Source organism: Callospermophilus lateralis, chromosome 4, assembly GCF_048772815.1.
Source record: "Callospermophilus lateralis isolate mCalLat2 chromosome 4, mCalLat2.hap1, whole genome shotgun sequence".
Classification (NCBI taxonomy): domain Eukaryota; kingdom Metazoa; phylum Chordata; class Mammalia; order Rodentia; family Sciuridae; genus Callospermophilus; species Callospermophilus lateralis.
In genome coordinates, this window is record NC_135308.1 from 75,615,077 (window position 1) to 75,642,404 (window position 27,328).

General features: G+C 41.9%; 1 protein-coding gene across 2 annotated transcripts; it reads right to left on the minus strand.

The window, feature by feature from the left end:
• Positions 1–148: 148 nt before the first annotated feature.
• Foxj2 (forkhead box J2) lies at positions 149–19,124 on the minus strand. Of its 2 annotated transcripts, XM_076854111.1 has the most exons (12): positions 18,872–19,124; positions 18,013–18,172; positions 11,655–12,001; positions 10,010–10,084; positions 8,088–8,156; positions 7,771–7,911; positions 7,096–7,291; positions 4,240–4,647; positions 3,719–3,820; positions 2,981–3,190; positions 2,467–2,565; positions 149–1,011 (listed from the first exon to the last, which is right to left on the minus strand). In XM_076854111.1, exons 3-12 carry the CDS (start codon positions 11,985–11,987, stop codon positions 923–925), a joined length of 1,722 nt encoding a protein of 573 aa, XP_076710226.1. In that variant the 5' UTR covers positions 11,988–12,001; positions 18,013–18,172; positions 18,872–19,124; the 3' UTR covers positions 149–922. The 2 variants fall into 2 exon arrangements, with proteins under 2 accessions (XP_076710226.1, XP_076710225.1); XM_076854110.1 differs by having other exon boundaries at positions 18,013–19,124.
• Positions 19,125–27,328: the final 8,204 nt, after the last annotated feature.

Here is a 27,328-nt window from a genome sequence, read left to right on the forward strand (position 1 = left end):
AAGATGACTAAGTTGAAATCATCTCCAAGAAGCTGAGCCTATGCTGAATAGTTGTCCTCATGTACAAACATAGAAGAAGAGTTCAAGCCAAGGCCAATCCAATTTCCTTAGAGAATGGGCTAGGAATAAGCCAATGAGAGCTTACATGACACAGCAATATATACTGTATTTCACACCGATTTATATTCACTTCTCCACAGTGTTCTACTCAACCCAATCCAGTCTCTAATTCCACTAAGATTTTATTGTCGCTCTCCTGAACCATCATCCATCTTATCCTTGATGGGGAATGAGGATTGTCAGAAGAAGTAAGGATTGATGGGACAAAGGATCAGGGACGAGCTCGGAGGACAGAATTAGCACCATTGAGTAAAACCTGCAAATTCATGGCTGCCAAGCAGTGTTTTAGACCCCTTCTACTTGACTGTGTGGACTCTCCAGTCCTGAGCTGAAATAGACAGGAACAGCAAACAACTTAAAGCTAGAAGGTGGGATTCGAGTTGAGTTTCTCCAAGAGAAAGGTAAACAAAAAATTGAAACCTTTCTCTACAGCTATCATGGCCTTGTCTTCCAACCTGATGACTTTAAATTAGCAAGGGGTAGACACAGTCCATGGTGTAGGAAAAGGAGATTGGGGACAGTATATAACCAATAATAATAATAATAATAATAATAATAACAACAACAACAACAACATAATTAGAATAATAATAAACAAATTAGGGGAAAAACAGGAAGGACAAGAGAAAAATGAGGCAGGAAAAAGGGAATTATCTTCGGCAGCATCTTGCGGTGGCTTCTCTGACAGAAAGAACAAAAAGTGGATATATATCTATATACAAGCAGGAGAAGGGACGGGCTGGGGTTGCTCTTTCTTCATGGCCAAACTTAACCACCAGACCCGGGGCTGATGTCCACTCTATTAAGTGATCAAGTCCCAGTCGAAGTCATCAGGGATCTCCTCACTGGCACCAGGAGGTGGAACCGGTGGCCGAGGGACCATATGGTGTGCTGTCAGAAAGAAAGAAAGAGTAAAAGGAGACTGGATGAGAAGCTGCTCCATCAGTCTAAATGGAAAGTGCTCAGCTGGTACAGCTATTACTTTATCAGGTTAGAGTTATTTTTGTTGCAGGCTACCACTTCAGTAAGAGCTTAGAAAATAAACTAGAGGAAGCTAGGTTATATGACAATAAAATATCGTGCCATCAAAAATTATATTATGGTGCTGAGGATATAGCTCAGTTGGTAGAGTACTTGCCTTGCATGCACAAAGCCCTGGGTTAAATTCCCAGCACCATACGCACAAAAATTATGAAGACTATCAGTAATGATAATATAATATACAATGTATTATTACATGAAAGAGCAGCACATAAATTTGAATTTATAAGCTGGGCACACTGGCGCACCCCTGTAATCCCAGCTACTTAGGAAACTGAAGCAGACAAATCACAAGTTCAAGGCCAGTCTGGATAACTTAGTGAAATTCTGTCTCAGAATAAAAAATAAGAAGGAATAAGAAGGGATGGATATGTAGCTCAGAGGTAGAGCTTCCCTGGATTCAATACCTAGTACCACAAAAAGAAAAAAAAAAAAAAGAGAGAGAGAGAGAGAGAGAGAGAAAGAAGAAAAGAAATTTGTATTACATGGATAAAGAGTCAGATGTCACCACCCAAACTGAAAACATTTATGATTATATAGGATGACAAGAGTGATTTTCCTAAAATGTATTTAAATGTAAAGGACTCGTTCATTTTATACTATCTATGGCAATTCAGTGTCTCCCTCACTTACACGCCCACCATTAAAATTCAATCCCAGGCTAGGGGTATATCACAGGAGGGAAGTGCTTACCTAACATGCATCAGGGCCTGGGCTCAATCCCTAACACCACAAAAATCAAAAAAGATAGTTTAATCTCAAGCCTCTGATATTACCCGTCAGGTGACAGGAAAACAGCCATGTGCCCAAAGCAGGTATGTTTATACTAAAAAATTAACTTTATTTGCCTAAATAAATATATTTTCCATCTTCTAAAGCTAGACATAAATGTCCCACACATATCTCTTGCTTAAATTTATGCTTTTATTTTCTTTCATTATTGTAGTTACAAGTTAGTTTTAAAGTAAATCTAGGGCTGGGGGTATAGCTTAATGATAGAGTGCTTATCTAGCATGCACAAGGCCCTGGATTTTATTCCCAGCAGTGCTAAATTAAAAAATACATCAGACTTTTTAAAGTCTCCCCTGATATATGCCTCCTAGCAAGTAAGAAGCCCATCCCTATCTTTGGGACATGGGAATCATGACAGCTCACTCCCTTCTAGCAGGTGCAAGCACTAGGACAGAGAGCAGGCTGAGTCAGAAGAAAGCAATACAACTTAACAGGGAAGACAGCGCTCAGTTATTTCAGTGCTCAGTTGCAGTTAATACTTCAAGGGAGTGAAATACACTTTCTGGTTCTTACCTGGGCGATTATATCCTGCTGAGTCCTGGGTAGGGATTGGGTACATTGGTGATGGACCAGGGTAGAGGTGGGGGCCTTGTGGATGTCCATAGGAGTTCACTACCAAAACAAGACAAGAGTTAATTGATCGGGGAATCACTGTACTCAACAAAACAGGGAGAAAAAAGTTGCAGCATTCTTCCCATCAATCTCTGTCTCCCTTCCCTGCCTTATTCTATAGATCTTGTGGGCATGAAGGCTTTCAACAAGTTATCGGTCTTCACCACCTAGGGTGAAAAAGAATGGATACTAAAAGTGTGAAATTTACTGAGACACAATTTGTAATGGGGACTTTCTCTAATAAATTTTCTCCTTTTTCATAAGTAATTTGATCTCCTAAACCAAGGTCTGAAAAGGACCAGTCTATTTCTTTGCATTTTTCAGGATTCACTGATTCAACAGTGATTCTTTTTTATCTTTTTCCCACCTTCCTTTTCATCATAGTCTCTATCTTGGAGCTTACTTTGTACAATACCTTGGTTCATGGCTGTCTCCTGTTTGCCACTGGTGAGGGCACAGGAGTCAGTAATCCGAGCAGGGGCTGGTGGCCGGTGGGAGCCCCCTTGAGGAGGCATGTGACCAGTCTGAGTTAGGAAGTGGTTGAGGGAGTCACACAGATTGGCAATGTGATGCTGGTCGAGGGTCCAGTTCTTTTGCTCTGCCTGTCGTAGACTCTCCATGAGTTCTACAAATAGGAAAGCAAGCAATGCTAACTTTGCAGAGGCACCAGAGTTCCTTCCAGACCCATCCCTATTTCACTGTTCCACCCACATCAAAAGTCAATACCACTGATGATATGTATTAACAATTCAATTTAAGTGCTCTACATTTTCAAGCTCCCATTCTGTTTGTTCCTTACTAAACTCTTATTATTATTTCCATCTTCCCAATGAATAAAACAAACTTTCAAAGTGACTGAATGACTTAGCTTTGGTCACACTGTCAGGAAATGGTGACAAAACTACAAAACAGTGGCCCAGGGTTTCTAAATTCTAAGAGCCTTCTCTTTCTTAAAAATAAAACTGACTAGAAGAAATCATTGCCGTATTTTGATTTGGGCAAAATTAATTTGAAGACATTAACAATATTCATCTGTGTAATGTGGAGGGGAAATAATGAAACACTTTGAGTTTCACTTATCCACCCCTTTCTCGTTCTATTGGATTTTTCTGCTTATTCTCTTCCTTCCAGTCTTCATCCTTTAAGGACTAACCTGAGAACTGGGACTGCTCAATGCTGGACCAGTTAAGCCGATTCACCATCTTAAAGCTTTCCTTTAAGGAGTCAATATTGGAGCACCAATCAGGAGGAAAGGCTGTAAAGAAGAAAGTAGGCAGTGAGATAAAATAAAAGTATAAGATAGCAGTCAACTGATAACAGACTGACTACATGCAAGATTCTTGCACCTATACAGGTTACCAGTTGCATTACCAAGACATTTTTGAACTCTCCCTACCTGGTGATTTAAGTACAGCACAAATCACAGGCAGGAGAACATCAAAAAACTCCTAAATGATTCACAAATATGGAAGGGAAACAATGAAATCCTTAATCTCCAAATCCTCCACAAAATAGAGCTCTGGGCAGCAACTTCAATATGCTCAGTTAAGCTCTTGGGAGACTGAGGCTAAAAGACTCACTATTGACTTCTTAACAAGTGCATCTCCATAGCAGGGTCGGAACTAGGGGCTCATTCACCCTTTCCTAAGCTTTCTCTACACCCTCTTTACTCACCAAAGCCAGTACTGTTGATAGGTGCCTGGCCTTGTGCCTGCTGTTGTGGTGGTGGCTGCTGCTGGGCAGGGTGGGGGTGGGGATGGTGCTGATGAGGATGGTAGCCCCCGTGCTGCAGTGTGGGAGGATGCATGGTCATCACAGGGGGAGGCCCATAGCTTTCAGGCCCAGTTGGCTTTGCCCCTGGTGGGGTACAACCATCAGGGCTTGGGGTATGCAGTGGAGGGGCACCCCCCACAGTTGAGGGGCCCTGGGCTGGTGCCTGCTGCGACTGCGGCTGTGACTGTTGAGGAGGTGGCTGTGGCTGCGGTGGCTGCTGCTGCTGCTGTTGAGTTGGCGGCGGCTGTTGCTGCTGATACATGTAGTAGTTGTTAGAAGGTGTCATGTCCCCCAGGAGAGACGAAAAGCCTGCAGGGTGAGGAAGAAGCAGGCATATGACTTAGGCAATGCATGTTTCCCTAAACGGGATTTTCTCTGGGTCAAGATAGGAGACCTCAGACAAAAACTATAGAATTAAAAGAAAAAGAGTGTTCTGGGGTCCTCTGCCTATAATCCCAGCAATTTAGGAGGCTGAGGCAGGAGGATGGTAAGTTCAAAGCTGGCCTGGGCAACTTAACATGACTCTGTATATCAAAACAAAAAAAAATAAAAATAAAAAATGTTGGAGACATACCTCAGTAGTAGAGTGCCCCTGGGTTCAATCTCCAATGAAAAGAAAGAGAGGGGGGCTGGGGAAGGAGGGCAGGAGAGAGGGAGGAGGAAGAAAAAAAGAAAGAAAGAAAGGAAGGAAGAAAGGACATAGTGTGGAACTACAAGGATACCTGTGTCTCTCCTGGCAGATAACAGACAGGAAGGCAGTTAGGTTAGGGCAGGGCATTGTTAGTGTGGTGACTGCTTATATTTTAATTAAAAGGTCAGTGTGTATTAAGTTTTTATACTACTTTTTAGGGATTTTGGTATAGGCCAGGAATCACGGTTTCAAAAATCAGATAGCAAGTGAAATTTAAAAAGTAAATTATAAGTAAAACTGAGCAACTGGGCATCTCTTTACTCCTCTACTGTTACTGCCTTCTTGATTTCACTACCAACAAATGGAGCTTGGGTGAAAAGCAGAGTGGGAATGGATTCGCCTCCCAAGAAGACTAGACAGGGAAGATCTAGACTTGGGCTAGAGGCTTTTAGTCACAGCTGAACTTGAGTGAACACTTCGTTGTCCTCACTCCATCTAATATAATGTTTTACTTTGTTTCAGACATTTTCTCCAAACTCCCTTCTCCAGTCAACGGACCACCTGAGTTGGATTAATTTCTCAAATAATTAATACAATCTTGGAACATACTATAGATACTGATCCCCTTGGATATAAAAAGAAAGAATTCATGATGATTAATATATATTTTCCAAAAAAATGACTTCTAACCAGTTGTTATCATTTTGTTAAGTCCCTGCAGCCTACAAAGGGCCACAGAAGGAGAAGGGATCTGCCTTACTTGAACTCATATCTCTCACCTCTACCTCTAGTTTCTTTTTCAAAAAATTCAGGAAATGCAGAGGGCTGAATGAGATGGTCTCTCAAGGGGACTCCCAATAACAACTCTTAAGTCATTCTCATGTGATAATTACAGAAATGTGCAAATGGTTAAGATATTAAGTGATATTAAAAAAGCATTATTAATTGTGTTAGGAATGATGGTAGCATGGTAAATAAATAAAGGAAAAGCCTTTATCGTTTGGCAACATATTACTGAAATTATATTTATGGGTTGAATGAAACACTGTCTGGAAATTGCATGAAATTATTCTAATTTCAAAAAAACTGGGTGGTTGATATAATGAGAGCAACTAAGAACAGAGCAGGGAGGAAGAGCAGGAAGAAAAGATTAACAGTAAACAGAGACATGAGGTGGGAGGGAAAGGGAGAGAAAAGGGAAATTGCATGGAAATGGAGGGAGACCCTCATTGCTATACAAAATTACATATGAGAGGTTGGAGGGAAATGGGAAAATAAAAAGGAGAGAAATGAATCACAGTAGATGGGGTAGAGAGAGAAGATGGGAGGGGAGGGGAGGGGGGAAAGTAGAGGATAGGAAAGGTAGCAGAATACAACAGTTACTAATAGGGCATTATGTAAAATTGTGGATGTGTAACCAATGTGATTCTGCAATCTGTATTTGGGGTAAAAATGGGAGTTCATAACCCACTTGAATCTAATGTATGAAATATGATATGTCAAGAGCTTTGTAATGTTTTGAACAACCAATAAAAAAAAAACTGGGTGGTAAATAAAGCAAGCTTAACAAAATATTGGTAACTTAAAATTTGGGTGATGGAAGCATGGGGGTTTATTATACTATTCACTCTATTTAGCATATGTTTGAAAGTTTTCATTATAAGAATATAAATATAAATATACAATAATATAAAAATAAATTCTTATAATGAAATACAGGGACTCTTGGAGAGAGGATACTACTGCTGTCCCCTAGTGGTCATCCTCTAATTGACTTGCTCATAGCTATAAAATCCCCTATGGGCTTAGGATGTAGCTCAAGGGTGAGTGCTTGCCTAAAACAAATTGGCCAAGGGTTCCAGCCCAGCAATCAGAAAAAAAAATTAATAATAATAATCATTGTCCCTGGTTCTAGACTGGGCAATCCTTCAACTCATTTTTTGAAGCTTACAATCCAGGCTACTCTCTGAAACAGTTGTCCTATTCCAAACAGTTTTAGTTCCTGATATGTTAACTGTGAATAGTGATCAATCTCTTTGCATGCAAAGATAACAAATGAGGGAGAGAAGAGAATGTCATCACTTATACAAAAATGTAAGAGAATATAGGCACCCATCCCAACTCACCATGCTGCGAAGAAGAGGACTTCTCCAGCATCGATTTATAGAGGTTGCGGAAGGACCAGCTTAGATCCTGAAAGTTGATCTCTGAGTAGGAGAATTTGAAGTCATGGTTGGTGTTATAGAGGGGAGGGGGACCCTCAGAGCTTTCTCGGCTTGGAGCCCCTGATGCCACTGCTCCACCATCCACAGACCCTGTTCCCTGCAAAAACAGGTAAGAAAGTCCTGATCTGTGTCCCAGCTGAGGGAACAATACAACACTTCATGGTCACCAGGCTCTTCTGCCTATCCTCCTGTTCCTCTCATATATTCAATGGAACAGCATCATTTTCTCCTTCTTTACTCATTGGTTGTTCTTGAGTCTGACCTCATTTTCCATTTCTTCTTTGACTGCCCTTTCCCTACATTACATTCATACCCTTCTTTTCTTAATCATGTTTTTTTTTTACTCCCCTTCCTCCTTCTCACCTTTCCCCCCGCCGATTTACCTGAAAGTTCTGTTATATCTTTCTCTTCCTCTATTTCCCTCTTTGGACTTTCTCTTTTGCTTTACCCTTCTTTTCAACTTTATCTTCCTAACATCACAAATAATATGTAATTTTGAACAGAAACCTATCTGAAGCCACACAACCATCTACCCAGCTATCCATCCCTGTGGCCCCTACTACTTTTACTTCCTACCTGGCTATAGCTGGCCATAGATGTGGGGCTCTGAAGTGACATCTGAGGATTCCCCTCAGGAGGCAGCGAGGCTTCTCCACTCCCTGGAACACCTCCCCGTGGGCTCTTGCTTGCTTCCTGTTCTGGTGAGTCTTGGGATGGCTGAGGGTTGCAACAGAAAAGAAATCTATAATAAAAATTGAAATATCTTCCCCAAACCCATTGTCTCCCCTCTGCTGGCATTCATCTTAGCTTTGGAAAAGACTGAATATCCAGAAAAGGAGGTAGAAAGAGCAACTGACTCAGAAATGGCATCTTCCCAGGAAGAGGAAACTTACATCATCATCTGGAGGGTGTCTTCTCTTTCGGGAAATGTCAGGGCAGGTATCTATTGTCCAATAAGAGCCCTGGAAGAAGAATCCATCCCCACAGAGAAAAAAAAAATTATTACCTATAGAAATTCCCACTTTTGAAAACAGATAATCCAACAGCCATATCAAGAAACAGGCCTGGAGCTCAGGGGTGTAGCTCAGTGGTAGAATGCTTACCTAGCCTGCATGAGGCTCTGGATTTGATGTCCAATAGAATGTGGGGGGATGAGGGGGGACAAGACTGAGCATTTACACAGATTACTGTTTTTTTCTTTGATATCAGGGTTTGAACTCAGGGGCACTCTACCACTAAGAGCTATACCTTAGTTCTTTTAATTTTTATTTTCAGACAAAGTCTCACTAAGTTGCTGAGGCAAACTTGTGATCCTCCTTCTTTAGCATCCCAAATCACTGGGATTATAGGCTTACACCACCATGCCAACCTTCTAGACATTTACACTGAATCCTGAGGGCACTAGTATTAATGAGAAAGAGAACTGTCCTAAAAGCTCACTGTGTGTGCCAGAGGTCGTTCTGTGGTCCAAACACAGGCCTCAATTATTCTGAAGGGTTAGAAGTACAATATTTAGTGCAAAGAATGGCAAAATGGCCAGAGACAGTCATTCCCTTTCTTTGTGACCTGAGGCAAAACTCATCTGGCCTTTAGCATCTGCTTTTGCAAATTGGGAGAATGTTCCATCCCTTTTCTTATGAAAGTAAAAACTAGAAATTTTTTCCATAATTTTTTTGTGTATTATAGTTGTACATAATGATGGGATTTGTTGTTATATATTCATATATCCATACAATATAAGAATATAACTTAGCCATTATCATTCCCCAGTACCTCCCCTTTCTCTCCCTTCTCCCTGCATTGGTCCCTTTACTCTGCTGATTTCATTTTCATTTTCATGAGACTCCACCAGCCTGGCCTTTTCCTTTTCCTTTCTAGCTCCCACATGAGAGAAAACATACAATCCTTGATCTTCCTAGTTTGACTTATTTCACTTAACATAATGCTCTCAAATTCCATCCATTTTCCTGCAAATGAAATAATTTCATTTTTCTTTATGAATAAAAAATTTGCTTCATAGCACATTTTTAAAATCCATTCATCTGTTGATGGTCACCTAGGCTGGTTCCATGGTTTGGCCATTGTGAATTGTGCTGCTATAAACATGGGTATATATGTATCACTGTAGTATGATGATTTTAATTCTTCAGGGTAAATACTAAGTAATGGTATAGCTGGGTCAGGTAGTTCCATGCCTAGTCTTTTTTTTTTTTTTTTTTTGGTGCTGGGGATTTAACCCAGGGCTTTGTGCATGCGAGACAAACATTCTACCAACTGAGCTAAATCCCCAGCCCCCTGTGCCTAGTCTTTTGAGGAACCTCCATACCAATTTATACAGTGGTTGTACTGATTTATAGTCCCACCAACAGTGTAAAGTGTTCCTTTTTCTCCAATCCCTCCAGCATTTATTATTTGTATTCTTGATGACTGTCATTCTGACTAGTGTGAGATGAAATCTCAGTGTAAAAAGTAAAGATTTTTGTACAGAAAAGTTTCTACAAAGGTTATTAAGTAAATCTTTTACATCTAAAAAGAAAAAGAATGCCACACAAAAAAAGGGAGTCTCAAATCAACTTTATCAAATAGTCCTATTGAAAAAAAAAAAAAAAGATTTCACAATCTTCCTTAGTCACCCATTCTAATAGGGTTCCACAAGCTTGTCAACTAAGCTCTTCCTTTGAAGAAAAATAAAGATGCTTCTCTAATTAACATGATTTCCTCTTCTGGGTAATTAAAACAGCCACAGGACTCTGGGCCATCAACTACTTCACTCTCTTTCCTGCTCTTCCCTATGATTTCCATTGCAGTATCTCACCTTCCCAGGGTCATCCCGAGGTCTAGGCACCTTCCGGAAACACTTGTTGAGAGAGAGGTTGTGCCGAATGGAATTCTAGGGAAGCAGAGAAGAAAGTTAGATGCAAGAATGTGTGAAGCAAAATATTTTTCAATAGGACCTAAAAGAGCATAATGCACAATAACGTTCAAGGATCAGGGTACATTTAGCAGCTATTAACTACACTGATGGATGAAATTACATTTCACAAAGCAGAAGCAACAGGATAAGAAAATGAAGAAATTAAATTGATGAGTGAGATCAATCAACATTATAGCCATCCTCTCATCTGCAAACCTCATTATATGGTTTTTCAACTTTTCCACTAACTGACAATAGGTACATAAATGCCTGAAAAATTATATCTGCCACTGGACACAGTGGTGCACACCTGTAATTCCAGCGGCTTGGGAGGCTGAGGCAGGAGGACTGTGAGTTCAAGGTCAGCCTCAGCAATTTATCGAGGCCCTAAGCAATTCAGTGAGGCGGTGTTTCTAAATAAAATATAAAAAAGGGCTGAGGATGTGGCTCAGTAGGTTAAGTGCCCCTGGATGGTTCAATTCCTGGTACCCACCGCCCCAAAAATATCACATCTGCCCAGTTCTTCAATCCACCGTATCAATGCAAAAGAAAAAGTGTTTTAAAAACTGTTTATATAGGGCTGGGGTTGTGGCTCAGCGTTAAAGCCCTCACCTTGTGAGGCCCTGGATTCGATCCTCAGCACCACAAAAAAATAAATAAAGGTATTTTTTTTAAACCTGTTTATATAGACTATAACAAATATAAATCAGGGATAAAACAAAGGCACAAATTACCTTCACTTTCTCAATAGCTCCTAGAATGGTCACACCTGGACCAAAGAAAAATATTGTTTATATGTCTTTGATGGGGTTGAAGGTTGTGGTCTAGTGGAGACATATTTACAACAGGAAAGCAAAATGCTTTCAATAGTCTCCAGTTTACTGTCCAGTTTGTATGTTAACTGATTTAAAGAGTGAGAAAACTACATAGAATTCCCATTCCTAATCAACAATTGGCAAAAGAGCTATTCCTCCAAGAAATTATAACATCAGCTTTCCTTCTTTGCTTGGAAGAGCAACCCCTTCTTCCTTCAACTCTAGGCAAATAACTTAACCTCTCATTATGTGTTTGGTGAACTACCTGTTGATCAAAGACCTAATTATATATATTTTTTTCTTGGTATATGGTTTTTCAGAAGATGATGACTATGTGCAATGAAACTATGAAAATTTGATGGGTTTCCTACCTCTAGGTAGGAGGGAGTAATGCCGTGCCTTGCACAGTGACTTGAACATAGTAGAATGGCAATAAATATTTGTGAAATGAATGAGTGTCCTTTTTGAGGAATCAGAAGAAAAGAGGGTATGATGTACAACAGCATCCTGCATCCATAACTATACTTAATGGCTTGGCATCACTGGAGTTTCCCTGATATATCATAAGAAAATCATTCAACTCTGAAAAAGGTAAAAGATATGAGATTTTTAAATTGACATATCTTTGAGACAAGGCAGAGCAAACTGAACTAGATTGTAGAAAGGAAACAAGTAGAGAAAAAGAGAAAACAAAGGCTAAAAATAAGCCCAGGTTCTAGAAGCAGTCCCACCTTCCAACCAATGCCAGCATTCTTGTAATAGGGGAAGTTATCACAGATCCAACGGTAAATCTCACTGAGGGTCATCTTCTTGGCTGGAGAGGAGTTGATGGCATAGGTGATGAGTGTAGCATAGCTGTATCGGGGTTTGCCATCCTGGTGGACTGCTGCCTCATCTTTGCTCAGGGTGGCATTAGGATCTGTGGGTGAGCCTGGGGAACACTTGCGGCTGCCCCCTGGAGTTCCAGCCTGGGAGGCACTCCCAAGCTTCTCAATGGTAGCTCGGAGGGTCAGCTGGGGAAGCCAGTCTATGGAAGTGAGGCTACTTTCTAGGTCAGAAGCCATGTTACTTCTGGGCTCTGCAGAGAAGAGGACAAAGGTGGGCAGAAAAATAAATGAGTGTTACCTCCAACGACTAGGGAAAAGAAATACCAGATTCCTAATGTTTAAGGGAAGTATTTCTTCCACTATAATTCCATAGGCAATTCCTTTCCTGGGATGACCCTTAACCAGTGACCTGAACTCCCAGGCAGATATGTCATCAATCAAATACCAGAAGACCAACTGCTACTTATCCTACATCTTAATGCAAAGCATCCCCACAAGGCCTCTCCCTGCAGGCAAGACCAGACACCAAACCTCACACCAAATTGAGATATGCCCTCAATTGCCCTAACATACAGCCTTACAACATAACATTTCAGAACTTTGCAGGGATACATTAAAAAAAAAAGGAAAAAAAAAAACTACTAAGCAGATAAAATTAGTCCATTCTCCAATTATATGACACTTGTTATATTTGCATACATATCCACAGGTAGATAGCACAAGTGTACATGTAAAGAAAAAACAGTCTGAGTAAACAAAGATGTATACTAATGAAGCACATACCAACATTTTTAAAGTTGCTTCATATCACATTTATAATGAACATTCAGCCTTTTTATCCCAGACACATGTGCTTACGAAACATATTAGACATATCCCAGATATAAATTATATATGACAACCAGCAAAGACCAAATACAAAATTGACAGATAAACAATGGGACACATACACTAAGGTCACAATTAGATATATAGCATACATTACCAACAGAGCATAAAGTCACACAGAAGAAACAGATCTTGAGTACACTGCTACCCTCACACCTTTAAAGCTACCCCTTGCTTGCTTCTGCCCACAGACACTAGTACCAGGAAGAAATCATCAGCAAGAACCTCCCACCTCTCAGCCTGCTGGGCTTCACAGAGCTAGGGAGACACCCAGCTGTGTGCCATCGGTAACAATCAGATAGCCTGACTAAAAATAGCCACTCTGGGGCTAAGAGCTGGCTCTCCTTCCCCACCCTCCTTCTCCCTCCTTCCTTCCCAGCCAGGCACGCAGGCTCGTAACACCTCCATGCAAACTCCTAAGGCTGCCAGACCGCCCACGCTTGATGTTTGAACGCCCAACTGCCAACCACACTGCTTGGGTGCTCTTGCTGCCAGAGAGGTGTAGCTACAGTGACATCTTGGAGGGGGAAGGTGAAGAATTAGGGGTGATATCTGTACTACGGGGTCCAGAAAGGCTGGCAAGGACCACTGGATAGCCATTTGGCACTCCTTTAGAGATGATGCCAGAAACCCCCTAAGCACTTGCTGCCTAACAGGTTTGTGCCTGCACAGCTGCCAGATTCCAGCTGGCTTTTTTTTCCTCAGTCCCACCAGGGCATTGCTCTGGAGGAGCCAGTCTAGAATGTCTGAGTTCAGATCCTGGACAGAAATATATTAGTTAGGTGATGTCTAAATCTACAGCCAGATACATGCATGAGCATATACAAACAAGTTTACACAGTTCTACATATTTTGCAGGTCAAAACTCAATTTCAGACAGAACTCCCCCCAACCCTTCTCCTGACCCCAGTACATCTTTCAGGCTCTCTTTTAGTAGTAATTCTTCTGTCCTTGACACCTACCCTTTCCCCAAAGGGTTAGCATTCTCAGTCCCCTCTTCTCCAAGGTCCCACCCATACAATCTGCCTGTACACACAAGTACAAGTACAGAGCAGAGTGGCCACCCAGTAACACACCCATTCCCGAGGCTAAAGAAAACACCTTAGTGCCTCAGGGGCCTGGGCAGTCAAAGACCCAATTGCAACACAAGAATTTTTGACAGAAGAAAAAAATGTGAGGGAGGAGGGCTTATAAATAACATCATAAAAGGTTTCCACTTTATCCTTAGCTCCTCTTCCCATCATCTTCCTTTTCATCCTAATACCACCACCTTGCCCCAAACCATGGAAACCTGGAAAATAATAGACACTTAATCATTCCAAGCAACCACATATCTTCTCCCAGCCTCTGGGCTATAGCAGGGAGTTTAGACAATATCTCAGTCCCATAGCTGGGTTTCCCCAGCTGAAGAGCAACATGTCAATTAGCAGGTTCTCAATGACCAGGGATTAACTAGGTCCTGCCCAGAAGAAGAGATCCTTAAAGAGGTTTAACCCTATTTTCTTTCCTTGAGACAAGTTCTCACTATGTTGCCCAAGCTGGCCTCAAACTCCTGTACTCAAGTTCCAAGCTCCCAAATGTGGAGGCTACAGGTATATTTCATTCTTAATTTCTGCTGAAGATCCCTAGGAAATCTTATTTATTTATTTATACAAAGGATTGAACCCAGGGGTGCTTAACCAGCCCCCCCCACACCCCCGCTTTTTTTTTCAGATTTTACTTAGAGACAGGGTATTGCTAAGTTGCTTAGGGCCTTGCTAAATTGCTGAGGCTGGCTTTGAACTTGAGATCATCCTGCCTCAGCCTCCTGAACCCCTGGGATTACAGGCACGTGCCACTGCACCCATCTTAAGAGCACAAAGATCTCCAGTTGATATTTCATCTGAAACTCTCTCAAAACTGAAAAAGAGCATGAGAGTGAATTTAAAGTGTTTGTAGAGTCCTTAGAGAATCCTTTTGACACATGCCAATCACCATGACTCCTGAATGGAAGCAATCAACCTTTTACTAGTTGTTCTGTGCTCTTTTATACCCTTACCCCAGCACCAGTTTAGGTCACTGAGGTTAAATTTAACCTTTCTCCTGGACCCTCCCAATCAGTTCTCCAGATAGAAAACTCAGTACTCAAAATATACCCAATCTTACCAGCTACAAGAAGCTTGCAGGGTCAGATCCTTCTGGTCTTCCAGCACCACTCTCCTAAAACCTGTCCCACATCCTCACCCCATTCACTTCCCCATTCTTGAAGGGCAGCCTCATGTATAGAACCTCGGAGACAGAGGTTCCTCAGCTATATTGGCAACTCTGACTCAGAGTGTCCCTAACAATCCCTTGCTCTCTGATGAAGTCTTAATACCTCAGTTTCCCCTTCAGTAAGAGATGAAGTCATCAACCCTGCCAAAGCTTTATCCCTGGAGGGAAGGGAATGAAGCTTAATGAGCTTGTGGCTACCACACATTCCACACTCCCCAAAATAATGGCACGAGGCTAATGTTCAGGGCTATTATTAGAAAGGCAAACAAGAGGTAGTTCCATTTCTGAATCCAACCAACCTAGTTACCCAGACCTCTCATTCCAGGTGGGCCTTGTGCCACTGGGCTTGGGCAGAACCTGAGTCAGGCCACATTCTTCCGTGTGTGCTGGAAGACTGAAAGGAAATACCCCCAGAAACAGGGAAAGGCAGCCAAAGGGCAGGCTCCTTCATATCCACAGGACTACAGTACCAGGGGAAAGGCAGAGAAAAACAGGAACACATTCTGTAAGAGCTAAAGACCAATCCTGGGTGAGATGTGTAAGATCCAAAATAACTGACACAGTTTACTTCTCATTTTATCTCAATGACTTGTAATTATTCTCTGTGTAGTGCCAAAATCAGGTATTAAGGAGTAATAACTTTCTACCTTGTTCATAATTCCAAAACTAATAAGACAATGGCTAAGTGTACCTCATATCAGTCAGACTGCCTGTGTTTCAATGCCAGCTCCATTACCTCTGACTGTGCCCCTCAAGCAAATCACCTAATCTCTCTGTGTCTTAGTTTCTTCACCTATAAAACAGAGACAATTACTGTACCAATAAGTATTGTTATGAGGATTTAAAGTTCGTATTTTTAAGTACTTTGTATGTGCTACTAAGTATAGCTGTTATTTTTGAATGGGGAAATATAAAGACTATTAGTGGGTTGGAAGTGTAGCATAGTAGTAAAGTGTAGGCTCAGCATGTGTGCAAAGAGAATATTAGAATTTAAATATTAGAGAACGGACAGACCACAAACAGGTAAGACTGGAATCAGCAAGCCAATACCAAGTATACATTGTCAGAATTACAAACTTTTCCTTTAGAGATCATACCCCCATACTGAATAATACTAAGATTGAAAAAACCCCAAGGATGAAGGCATAGGGAAAATACTATCTCTTATCTTTCAGGGGGAACTAGTTGTAGTTGTAAGACATGGTCTGGAAAATAGCAATCTCTACCTCTTAATTAATCCAACCCAATAGCCAACTGCTTCTAATTGATTCCTTAGAGGCAAAGAGGGTTAGGGAAACTCAGATCAAGCAGGGCCAGTTAAACTGTGCAATAGTAGTATATCTGGAGCTGTTAGGATACACTTCTCTCTAAACTATTCAGAAGCTGCACTCCAGCATCTGGTAAAGTGCTTTGCAAGAAACAGACTGTTTGAAAAGTGGAGGAGGCAGTTCTAGACTTAGAAGTCAGGGATTCTCATCCTTTTGAGACTAGAGGTATCAGGGATGAAGCTCTCTTATTGGTCCTAGAAGAAATGGTTCCAACCTGAGACTGGGCTTCCCTGCTATGTGGGATGAGGCTCCCACTGACAAGGGGATGCCAAGCCTTTCTTCCCAGTTGGGCATCCTTAACCACCACCTTTTCCAGGTCTTTGCAACAGATCATCTGCTCCTAGAGGCCTATCAGAAACACAACTCTAGGGAATTGGAGTATAGTCTGAAAAGCACATGTCCCTGTTCTCCACACGCTTATGCAAAACACTGACAAAAGACTGGAGCAACACTCACCTCAGTTAAGAAACACATGTGCAACATTCTACCCAAGCAGCCATACAAATCTGTGGGGTATAGCCCTGTCTCATATACCACCAACAACAGGTATCTCCCAGGAACAAGTAGACATACCTAGGGACTTAAGCAGACCACCAGCAACCTAGACAGGGGAAAAAATATCCCAAGGAGAGGAAGCCTTTCACATGGCCTTGCTGTGGAGTATAATGCCCCTTACTGAAGATAAGGTATGTTCCAATGGTGAAGCAGGAAAGCTAGTACCCAGTTAAGTGACCTCAAGTTGAAAGACAGAGATCTACTAAAAACACAGCCCAGGCTCATCTAGGAAAATTTCCTGGCACCTTTTTCCTGCTTTTTCTGAAGATTCTGAACATTGATAATTTCCTATCTTATGTGGGAAACTTAAACATAAAGTTCCAGGGACCTGAACTGAACAAGAAACAGAGAATAAAGACTATTAGGTGCTTTTCCGGAAAGAAACTAATGAACTCCTTAGAGGTAAAATCTCCTATTGGTCAACTATTCAGATGGAAGATTGGAGAGGGGTTAGTAGCAACCCTCCTCTCTTGCTATCAAGGACCTGATTTGCTGATGAACTGTCAGTGAAGGGCAGGAGAACTGTACAGGACTGGGGCAGATCCAGTATTTGTGAAGAACTTTAACTCAGGAATGTCAGTCCTCTGTACTGTCTTTTTGCCTCAGGGGATTCATATTTTCCCTGTGGATTTTGTAGGGAGAGAGATACATCCAATTAAGAATGAGAATGTCAGGAGAGGAGTCCTCCCAGTATCTGAAGTAGGGTTAGTGGGGACAGACTGTTTCTCTTGCTTGTAAAGAGTAATCACAGTGGGTTGGAAAGGACACTTCTGGCAGATACTTAGCTGACCTAGGCATGCCCTAGACAAGCCTAGGACAGGAGCTGCCACCATGACTTTGATGAGGGCCCACTCTCCAGGTGAAAAGGCCCAAGGATGGAGGAGGGTGCTATGAAGTCCTGTTGGGTTATGTCCATCACTGTTACACAGTATGCATGCAGTTCTGAAAAAGCAACTGTTATCAGTGATCCAGTTGTCCTCACTATGAAAATATCCACTTCCCTAGGGTTAAATGAGATTCATCCCTTTAGTCCTCCCGAACACTAACAAACCCATTTCTCTGAGTTTTTGCAACAAGATGTAGGTTCCAATTAAGAAGTTCCTTCAGAACACATTTTCCAGAGGATTCTGAGTTATCACTCTACTTTCCCCCGTAACAAAACCCAAGATCTATCATTTCAGGCCCCTAAGCCCACTGGTGCCTAAAGATGACAGAGAAAAATGAAAGAAAACACTAACCTGTCTCCACCAGTCCCCCCGCAAAGGGAGGAAACCACCTGGTACTGGAGTTTGAGGTTGGAGGGATTCCCCTTTTCAGAAGCAGGTGACTGGTCTCATCCTCAGTGGCTCTTCCTGTCCTTGACTGAACCTCCCAAGCTTGTGAGGGGAACTGGGTCCCCTGAGGATGAGGAGCCGAGGGGGGAATGGGTGGAGGAGGAGAAGGAGGTCCTACCTGGGGAAGGTGGCACACCCCCCACACCCTGCCAGTTACCCTGGGGAGGAGGGGAGGAGCCTCTCCCAACCAGGAGTTGTCTCCTCCCCCTTGGGGGAGTCCCTCTCGCCCCCAAACTGAATGTTTCGGGGGCGGAGGGTTCTTTCTGTCTGCTGGAAATCTGAGCGGAGGGGCTCTACCTGGTTCCACTGTCTAGGTGAAAGGAAGTTTCCGCCTTTCTGGAGAAAGGCGGAAAGCCAATTCCTCCTCTTTCGCTATAGTGTACTTTGCTACTGAACCTAAGGACGCCTCTCCTCCGTGAGTACTGAGTGGGATGGAGGGTGTCTACTCCATTGGCATATTCCCCTTTCTCTTTGCCTCAAAAGTCTTGAACTGTTTAGAGTGTGTTTGGAGGGTGGAGACTCGCAGGGGCGGTCCCCCTCCGTTCCTTAAGGAAGGATCGCCTCTTTCTGCTTCTGGGGGTCTTCTCCCGAGCCACTATGGGGGTTTCCTCGCCTCCAGGAAGGCGAGCTGCGTCTCCTACAACGAGCTTTTCTTTCCTTCACCCAAGGGGCTTGGGGTCTTCCCTCCAACAGGAGAGAGGGTTCTTTGGTCTCCGCTCCCGCCCACGTTCCGGGGGTGTCCCAGAGGGTGGGGTTTTCGTACTCCCCGCTCTCCCTTGGCTGGCCTGGGCAGCAGGGTCCGGGAGGCCGCGGCTTCCGACTCCCGTCACTGCCTACTGTGGCGGCATCGCCTCTTCTAGTCCAGTCCCGTCCCGTCCTTTGCCTTCGGCGCGTGGGGCTCCCCGCGCTGCCACCTCTCGGGCTCCGTCCAGTCGGGGCTCCCGGGGAGCCAGAAAGCGGACGGACAGTGTCAGGGCTCGGCTCGGGCTCGGGCTCGGCTCGGCTCCGCTGCAGGCCCCGGCTCCTCCCCGGCCTCCGCGCCGCACTCCGCGCCCCTCCCCCTTCCCCGCCCGCCGGGCCGCCGCCTCCCCGCGCGGGTTAAGGAGGAGCGGGTCGGCTGCGAGCGGCGAGCCGCCGGGGTGTGCGCTCCACCCGGGTAACCGCACGGCTGCCTCCCGCTGAAGCCTACTAACGCCCAGCCGCTGCGCACTCACCTCCAGCCGCCTCCCCGCCGCTGCGCTCTGTGCAGCTTGCGGTCTACCTAGGGTGGCATCCCACTGCTCCCTGTCTGGAGAGTCCCTCGTGCACACCTTACACTGTCAATTCCAATTTACACACTAATTCTGGTACTCTGATCTTTTCCCATTCTACTGTATTCTCTATACAGACGAGCAACTTGTTTTCTCAGAAATTTCTTTGATGAGTTTCTCTCTTCCCCGAGGCAGTTTATAAATTATTATAGAGATTGAAGGAAGGTTAATATTTTGCCCTGATATCATCCTGGAGTTCAGTAACTACTCTTCTCAATGAGTGGACACATAAAAGAATAAGTGATGTAGCAACTGACAAATAAACATCAGAAGATCTGGGTCCTGTTCGCTTTTCCTGCTCTACAAACTTGTGCAAGGGCCCTGTTCTCTGGAATCTTGGTCGCGGAAGGCGGGGACGGGGACCAGACACTCCTCCTGATACCCAATAAGGCTGTTGCAATTACCAAATGAGTTAATTTATGTGAAATGCTTTTTAAACTATAGAATATAGAAAGGGCACAAAATATGACTTTTTCAGTTCACTTGCCAATCCTACAAGATATCTTGTCCTGAGTGTCATATAGAATGTTTTTTAAAGCACATCCTTAGCCAGTTGTGGTGGCACATGCCTGTAATCCCAGTGACTTGGAAGGGTGAGCCAGTAGGATCACAAGTTTAAGACCAGCCTCAGCAATCTTATCCAGACCCTAAGCAACTTAATGAGACCCTATCTCAAAAAAAAAAAACATATATATAAAAGGGACTGGGGATGTGGCCCAGTGATTAAGTGTCCTGGGGTTCACTCCACAGTACCCAAAATAAATAAATAAAACATAACTTCTGCCCCTTCCGCAACAATCTATCAGAGACAGAAAAATGCCACTAGGAAGCCTACTTCAGCTTTCTTCCTCCATACATGATTCTGCTACAAACACGTATTTTATCCTCTGGCTTATTAAACTTTTCTCAAATTACTCTATATTTTATACAAAATAACATGAAGGCAAAAAGATTGCTCATTTAATATTTGAATTGCCCAAAAAAGACTGCATACACAAGATTACAACTTGATGACTGAATTTTGCCTTAGATAGTAAAGTCTTTGTGTCTTCTAAATATACACTACTATAATTTAATTAAATTATATGTACATATAATTACATAATATTTATAATGTGCAGGCATTAAAGCTAAGCACATAACTGGGAGCTGTGGTGCAGGTCAGTATTCCCAGTAACTGGGGAGTCTGAGGCAGGAGGATTACAAATTTGATACCAGCCTGGAAAATTTAATGAGACCCTGTCTCAAAATAAAATTTAAGCCAGGTACAGTGGCCCAAGCCTGTACTCTCAGTGACTGGGGAGGCAGAAACAAGAGGATAACAAGTTCAAAGCCAGCCTCAGCAATTTATCAATGCCCTAAGCAACTTAGGGAGATCCTGTCTCTAAATAAATTATAAAAAGGCCTGGGAGGGGCTGGGGTTTGTGGCTTAGTGGTAGAGCGCTTGCCTAGCTTCTGTGAGGCACTAGATTAAATTCTCAGCACCACATATAAATTAATTAATTAATTAATTAATTAATAAAGGTTCATCAACATCTAAAAAAATAATAATTAAAAAAAGGTTGGGAATGTGACTCAGTGTTTGAGTGCCCCTGGGTTCATTCAATCCCTAGTACCAAATAAGTAAGTATCAAATTTAAAAGTGTAGAGGATGTAGCTCAGTGGTAGAGTAATTGCCTAGCAAGCATGAGGCCCTGAGTTTGATCCCCAGTGCTACAAAAAAAAAAAAAAAAAAATCAAACTAGGCATTTTACATGTGTTATCACATTTTGTTCTTCTGGCAATACCATAAGCCACTGTAATTATGCCTTTTGTAGGTGGGAAAAACTGTAACTTAGAGATATTAACTGTGTCTAAATTCACATAATTAGTTCATATAAGTCACACATTGTTCACATAATTAGGAATATTATTTTACATTAAAACACTTAAATCTAACATGGCTCTTAACCTCTATTTCATTGTCCTGAACTGTGAGAAATAAGTCATCCTCAGCCAGGTGTGATAGCCCACACCTGTAAACCCAGAGACTAGAGAGACTTAGGCAGAATGATCACAAGTTCAAGGCCAGCCTCAGGAACTTAATGAGACCCTGTCCCAAATAAAAATTTTTTGAAAAGTAACTCTGTGGTTAAACACCCTTGAGTTCAATCCCCAATACCACACATACACACACGCAAAATAATAATAATAATAACAACAACAACAATAAAAAAGCGAATAAATAAATAATAAATCTTTAAAAAGTAATTATATTTAACTCTGGAAGTACAAATAGGAGTTGTTTTATTTTTATATTTTCCTTATCATTTAGATATTTTGCAAATTTTTTTGGGGGGAGGGGCACTAAGAATTGAACCCATAGGTTCTTAACCACTGAACTAGATCCCCATCCCTTTTTGAGACATGGTCCTCACTAAATTGCTTAGGGCCTGATTAAGTTGCTGAGGCTGGCCTTGAACTTGTGATTCTCTTGCTTCAACCTGCTGAGTTGCTGAGATCACCAGAATGTGCCACTACAACCATCTAGACATAATTTGGGGTGAGAGTCAGGTACTAGGGATTGAACTCAGGGGCACTCAGCCACTGAGGCATATCCCCAGACCTATTTTGTATTTTATTTAGAGACAGGGTCTCACTCAGTTGCTTAGTGCCTCGCCATTGCTGAGGCTGGCTTTGAACTCGCAAACCTCCTACCTCAGCCTTCCGAGCCCCTGAGTGGAGCAAGATTTTAAAAAGCCACTGAAACATACCAAAATCAATCAATTAATTAATTAATTAATAGAGCTGGGGTTGTGGCTCAGCAGTAGAGCACTTGCCTAGCATGTGTGAGGCACTGGGTTCGATTCTTGGCACCACATACAAATAAATAAAGGTCCATCAACAACTAAAAAATATTTAATAAAGAAAGAAAGAAAGAAAATGTAAGGATCCACACCTCTTTATTATAAAGCATGTTATATAATTCTTTGAGTATTAGTCCACTTTAACCAAAACTCTTCATAACATCTGTAACTAACATGCCACAATACACACTTTGGAAGCTTTTTTTATTTAAAGACCAGTGTACTACTTGAAATATATAATATAGTGGATAAGATTCATGTATTCAGATCTTAGCTTTGACCCTTAATAACTGAGAGAACTCAGGTAAATCACAGTTGTAGTAACTGCTTTATTACTCAGTTTCTTCATCAGTAAAATGGGGATAATGATGACCTATTTCATAGTGTTTCGGAGGGATTATGTGACTTCATACATGTAATGCACTTAGATAACTGCCTGAGGGAGGGGTACCCTAGAAATTAAAGAGACTCAGAAGATATATCAACCAATTGCAATATATATGAACCAAGAGACATGTCCGTCAAATGCAATATGTGGACTTTTTAGGAGAGCCTCATTAGAACAATTTAACTGGATGAAATATGAGACAGCTAGTAAAATGCCAATACTGACTTGATATTATAAAAAATTCTCATACTTTAGATGCATTCATTGTTATTTTTTAAGAATCTTAATTTTTTAAAAATGCATATGGGGGTATAGAATCTTGAAATTTGCTCCAAGATAATTTGGGACAGAGGAGAAAAGTAGAGGTGATAAAAGATTGGCCAATGTTGCTTGTTACAACATAAATATATATATATATATATATATATATATATATATATATATATATATATATATACACACACATACATACACACACACACACACACTATTCTCTCTACTCTTGAGCTTGAAAATTTACAAAAAGACAATATTTTTAAATACTATTAAAAATGCTGGAACACAATAAGAACTATCAAAGTGTTCACTATTATGGTATGCTTTGTGTGTAGAAAATTTTCCTAATGTTAGTTTGCACCCATTACAGTGTGTTTTCTTTTACACAACTTCTTTTATTACTCATATCAAATTTAGAAAAAGGGGATTATAATCTTTGTTTTACAAAGGAGAAGACTGGATCAGAGCCAAGACCACAAGCACCTGCAGTATACCACCGTTACTCTTCCAGCTTCCTGGGAAACTAGTAACTAAGGTTTACAAACGATTCATTTATGATATTCTAAGCTTATATTCACACATCAGAAAAATTCGGCCACTTTCAAAAGGTAATCACGGGGAAAAGAAAAAGACAATAACAGCAGTGACTAAAAAGTTCTCTTCATAGTTTGTATTTCCCTTACAGAGTTTATACTTTAAAGCTTTCTACCTAAATTTTGTATCCTCTACCTAACCTAGTTATTCTCCCAAATACAAGGCTAGAACCAAGGTTCAGGGACTAGAGAATGAGAGACCCTGTGGGAAGCGCAGTTGGTAAGCAGGAGGCCCCACACATCCCAGTTGTGAGGCCCAGCCTCCCAGTTGCTCTGTTCCACCTTAAGAAGCTCAAGCCTTTCCCAAAACCGAACAGGCACTCAGCTCCTCCCACCCCCGTGTCAGCCCGGGCCCGGGAACGTGGAGAAGGGAGGAGAGGCGCACTGAATGGAAAGATTGGCGCCAAAGGCGGCAGGATCTCTCCTTCCCCTTACTCTACCCCGCGGGAGAGCACCGAGTGAAGCACGGGCCTTTGGGGTTGGGACTTTTTACCGAAGGACTTCAGGGATGGCGATGAGTTATACTGAAACGGGGGCGGGGTGGAATGTGAGTCGCGGGGCCCATCTTGGGGTAGGATCAGAAAGGAACTGAACCCGGCACATGATATAAACTGTTCAGTATGCAGCCACCGTTGGTAAGAAGTTGTAACTTCACTGGTTCGGGACGCACCTCTTCGAATCATTTCCAAAAGAGGGGGCAAGTTTTCCATTCTCCGCCCCAATTCCCCATCTTCATTTTAATTGGTTGGCTTTAGAATGGGCTAGGCCCAAGGTTGCTCGTTGATTGGCTACGTAGGCAATCTATCACAGGGTGTCGCAAGAGAGGAGTGGCCATTTGGGGAGGAAGTGAAGATTATTTTCGTACCTCCTACCCTAACTACTGATTGGTTAAGATTTGCGGTGATGTAAAACTAGAAATGAAAATGTCCACTCACGGGAATACCCTATTGGCCGTTCTCTCAGGATCGAAGTCTAGGGTGGGACTGGGAAGAGGACCAAATTGATTGAAACCCGGAAATGAGTTTAGAAGGAAAATGAGGGAAATCCGAGGCACCTTCTTTGCCCTCAAAGCAGGTCATTTCCTGTATGGGATCGATAGTTTCCTGTTTACTCCTCCGAAGTCAGAGAGTAAGCTGGCTTTTTGGAATATTCGTGACAATTTAACCTTTATGAACTTTTGGTCTCAAACTTCCCATTTATTTATGCTATCCTAGAGAATGAATGAGATGGAGAAAAAGAAAAACTGGGAGTTTATCCCTGTCTGTAGAAAAGGATGAGAAAACTGAAGGTCATGGTATCTAAGAAGATAGGTTAATAAAGTGTGAAGGAGATACCAGACCTGATTATAAAATGAAATTATAAGAACATTATAATGAAGACAGTGCCTAAGGAAAGAGTTAATTTTCCTATACTTTGTAACTTTCTGAACTCTGTAGGAATGTACCTACCTCACTTAATTGCAAGTATAAATTGTAGGTTACTATGCCAATTAACTGCTGTCTAAACTATAACATCGTTGGCTTAGTTCTTGGAAGTGTAACTCTTCAGGAGATAAAAATCAAAGTTATCTTGAGTTACTGCTGCCTTGGGTTAAGGCCACTAAACAATATTATTCGCAGGTGTTTTACTGTCTTTGTTTTACAGGTGTGAACTAGTTATTCTCTGTGCATAATGGCCCTTGGTCGCGTAGGTCAAGAATTCAAACCCACCAATGTTGTAATGGTTAAGAAATGTCAAATTTCCTATAAAAGCTACATGTAACCTCAGCTTGGGACCCAGAATTTAAGAGCACTAGTTCATCTGGGTCCGCCAGGGAAAATAGACTGTTCTCCAATACTGCAAGTGGTGCTTGGTCTCTTGCAGAGCATGATTTCCATAACAAAAGAAGTCATTTGTACAATAATTGGAGAGTGTCGGGAGTTGAAAAAAACTATAAAGATTTATCTGAAGAAAAGTCATTAATCACATACAGAAACTTTCCTGGTACTGCATTTTACTTATTGTATGTCTAGTGCCTGGCAGTATAGGATAAGGAGTCAATTGCTGAATTAAATTAAATTGCTGAATTAAATTAAACCAGCATGAGAGAACTTTAGAATGTATGCTGGACAAATCATATAAATGTCAGAATTTTAGAATGTTTTAAAAGATGGCTATGTCAATTTTATGAGCCTCAAAAAAAAAAAAAAAAATGTTTCACACTCACTTACCACCTGGATTAATTCAGCTGTAAATTCAGAAGTAGGTCTGCTTCCCAGACCTCCTGTGAAGTTATCCATCTGGGAAAATGCTACCACTTTCTCTTTAACACCCAGAGGCCTTTAACATTTGAAAGCAAATTGCCCCTCAAAGTGCCTTTCTAGAAAAATGGAAAAGATGTGCTCTACATCCAGTGAGTGCAAAATAAGAACATGTTTAACCTACAACCTGAGGTTCAAAGCTAGGAAGAAGTTACTACTTGAGAGCATTGAGAGAGATTCTCAATATTATGTTAAATAGGCAACATGAATTTGCCTTCCTACATGAATATATACTTTTTTTTTTTCTAGTACACATTTTTCTTACACTCTTCCTCCATGAGATTCTGCCTCACCTTGGGCCCAGAGCAATGGAGTTGGCCATCTATGGACAGAGATTTCTGAAACCGAATGTACTGCAACAGATCCCCAATTCCTCCACCCTCTGAAAGCGTCTCACAGAAAATTCCTTCAGTCAAAGAAGTTTCTAATTCCAGAAAACTTTTGTGTTCCCAGACTGGCAGATTTCACCAGGAAAAATACATCACCATATCCAGTTTCTGGACTAACAAGTCAATTCCAGCCATCATGGCCCAAGTGGGGCTCAGAAAGCTTCAGACCTCCAAGAAGATTCCTTTACTATGCCCCAGATTTTTACTCTCTCATTATTTTTCTTACTGAAGCTACAGCCAGATCTCTTTCCTTTCTTTCTCCACAAAATGTCTTTAAAATACTCCTCACTTATTATGTTTGTATTTCATTTCTACTCCTTTTTGCCTCTCCCTACATTTACTTCTGTAGCCTATTATGTTTGGTTTGTTTTGTTTTGGGTACCTGGGATTGAACCCAGTAGTGCTAAATCACTGAGTCACACACTTTTTTAAAAAAAATTTGAAACAGGATCTTGCTAAGTTGCTTAGGACATCACTAATTTGCTGAGGCTGGTCTTGAACTTGTGATCCACCTGCCTCAGTCTCGCCAGTTGCTGGAATTACAGGCATGCAACACCAGGCCTGGCCTATATGTTCACTTTAAAGGCCACCACACAGGCACAGTGGTGCATACCTCTAATCCCAGGAGCTCAGGAGGCTGAGGCGGGAGGATCGCCAGTTCAAAGTCAGCCTCAGCAACTTAATGAGGCACTTAGTAACTCAGGGAGACCCTGTCTCTAAATAAAATATAAAAAAGGGCTGGGGATGTGGGCTTAGTGGTTGAGCACCCCTGTGTTCACTCCTCAATACAAAAAATAAAATTAAAGGCCATCAATATCCTCCCAATGGGTCCTTCTCCACATGTCCTGTTCAATCAACAGTGTTGACCCTGCTTGCCTTTGAAAATCCCTTTTCTTTCTTGACATCAGAGAGCTTTTCTATCCCAATTTCTATTCTCACTTTTACCAGTCTTTTATAATTTCACTCACTAGTTCTTCTTCCTCCAGCCTTCCCTGAATGAGGTATTCTTTAGAATTCTGTCTTCTACCTCTACTTATTCTAAAAGTGCTCATTTCTAATCTCACACATTAATAAACAACTTCCAAATAAACAATTTCTTTCCTGGTCTCCATAAATTT

Excerpts from the sequence above, each read along its gene's own strand:
- Foxj2 (XM_076854111.1), bottom strand. The coding sequence starts at position 11,987 with ATGGCTTCTGACCTAGAAAGTAGCCTCACTTCCATAGACTGGCTTCCC. Across the intron at positions 3,821-4,239 it reads TATCAACAGTACTGGCTTTG|CCTTTCCTCCTGATTGGTGC; the intron begins GTGAGTAAAGAG and ends TCTTCTTTACAG. Across the intron at positions 1,012-2,466 it reads AGCAGGATATAATCGCCCAG|CACACCATATGGTCCCTCGG; the intron begins GTAAGAACCAGA and ends TCTTTCTGACAG.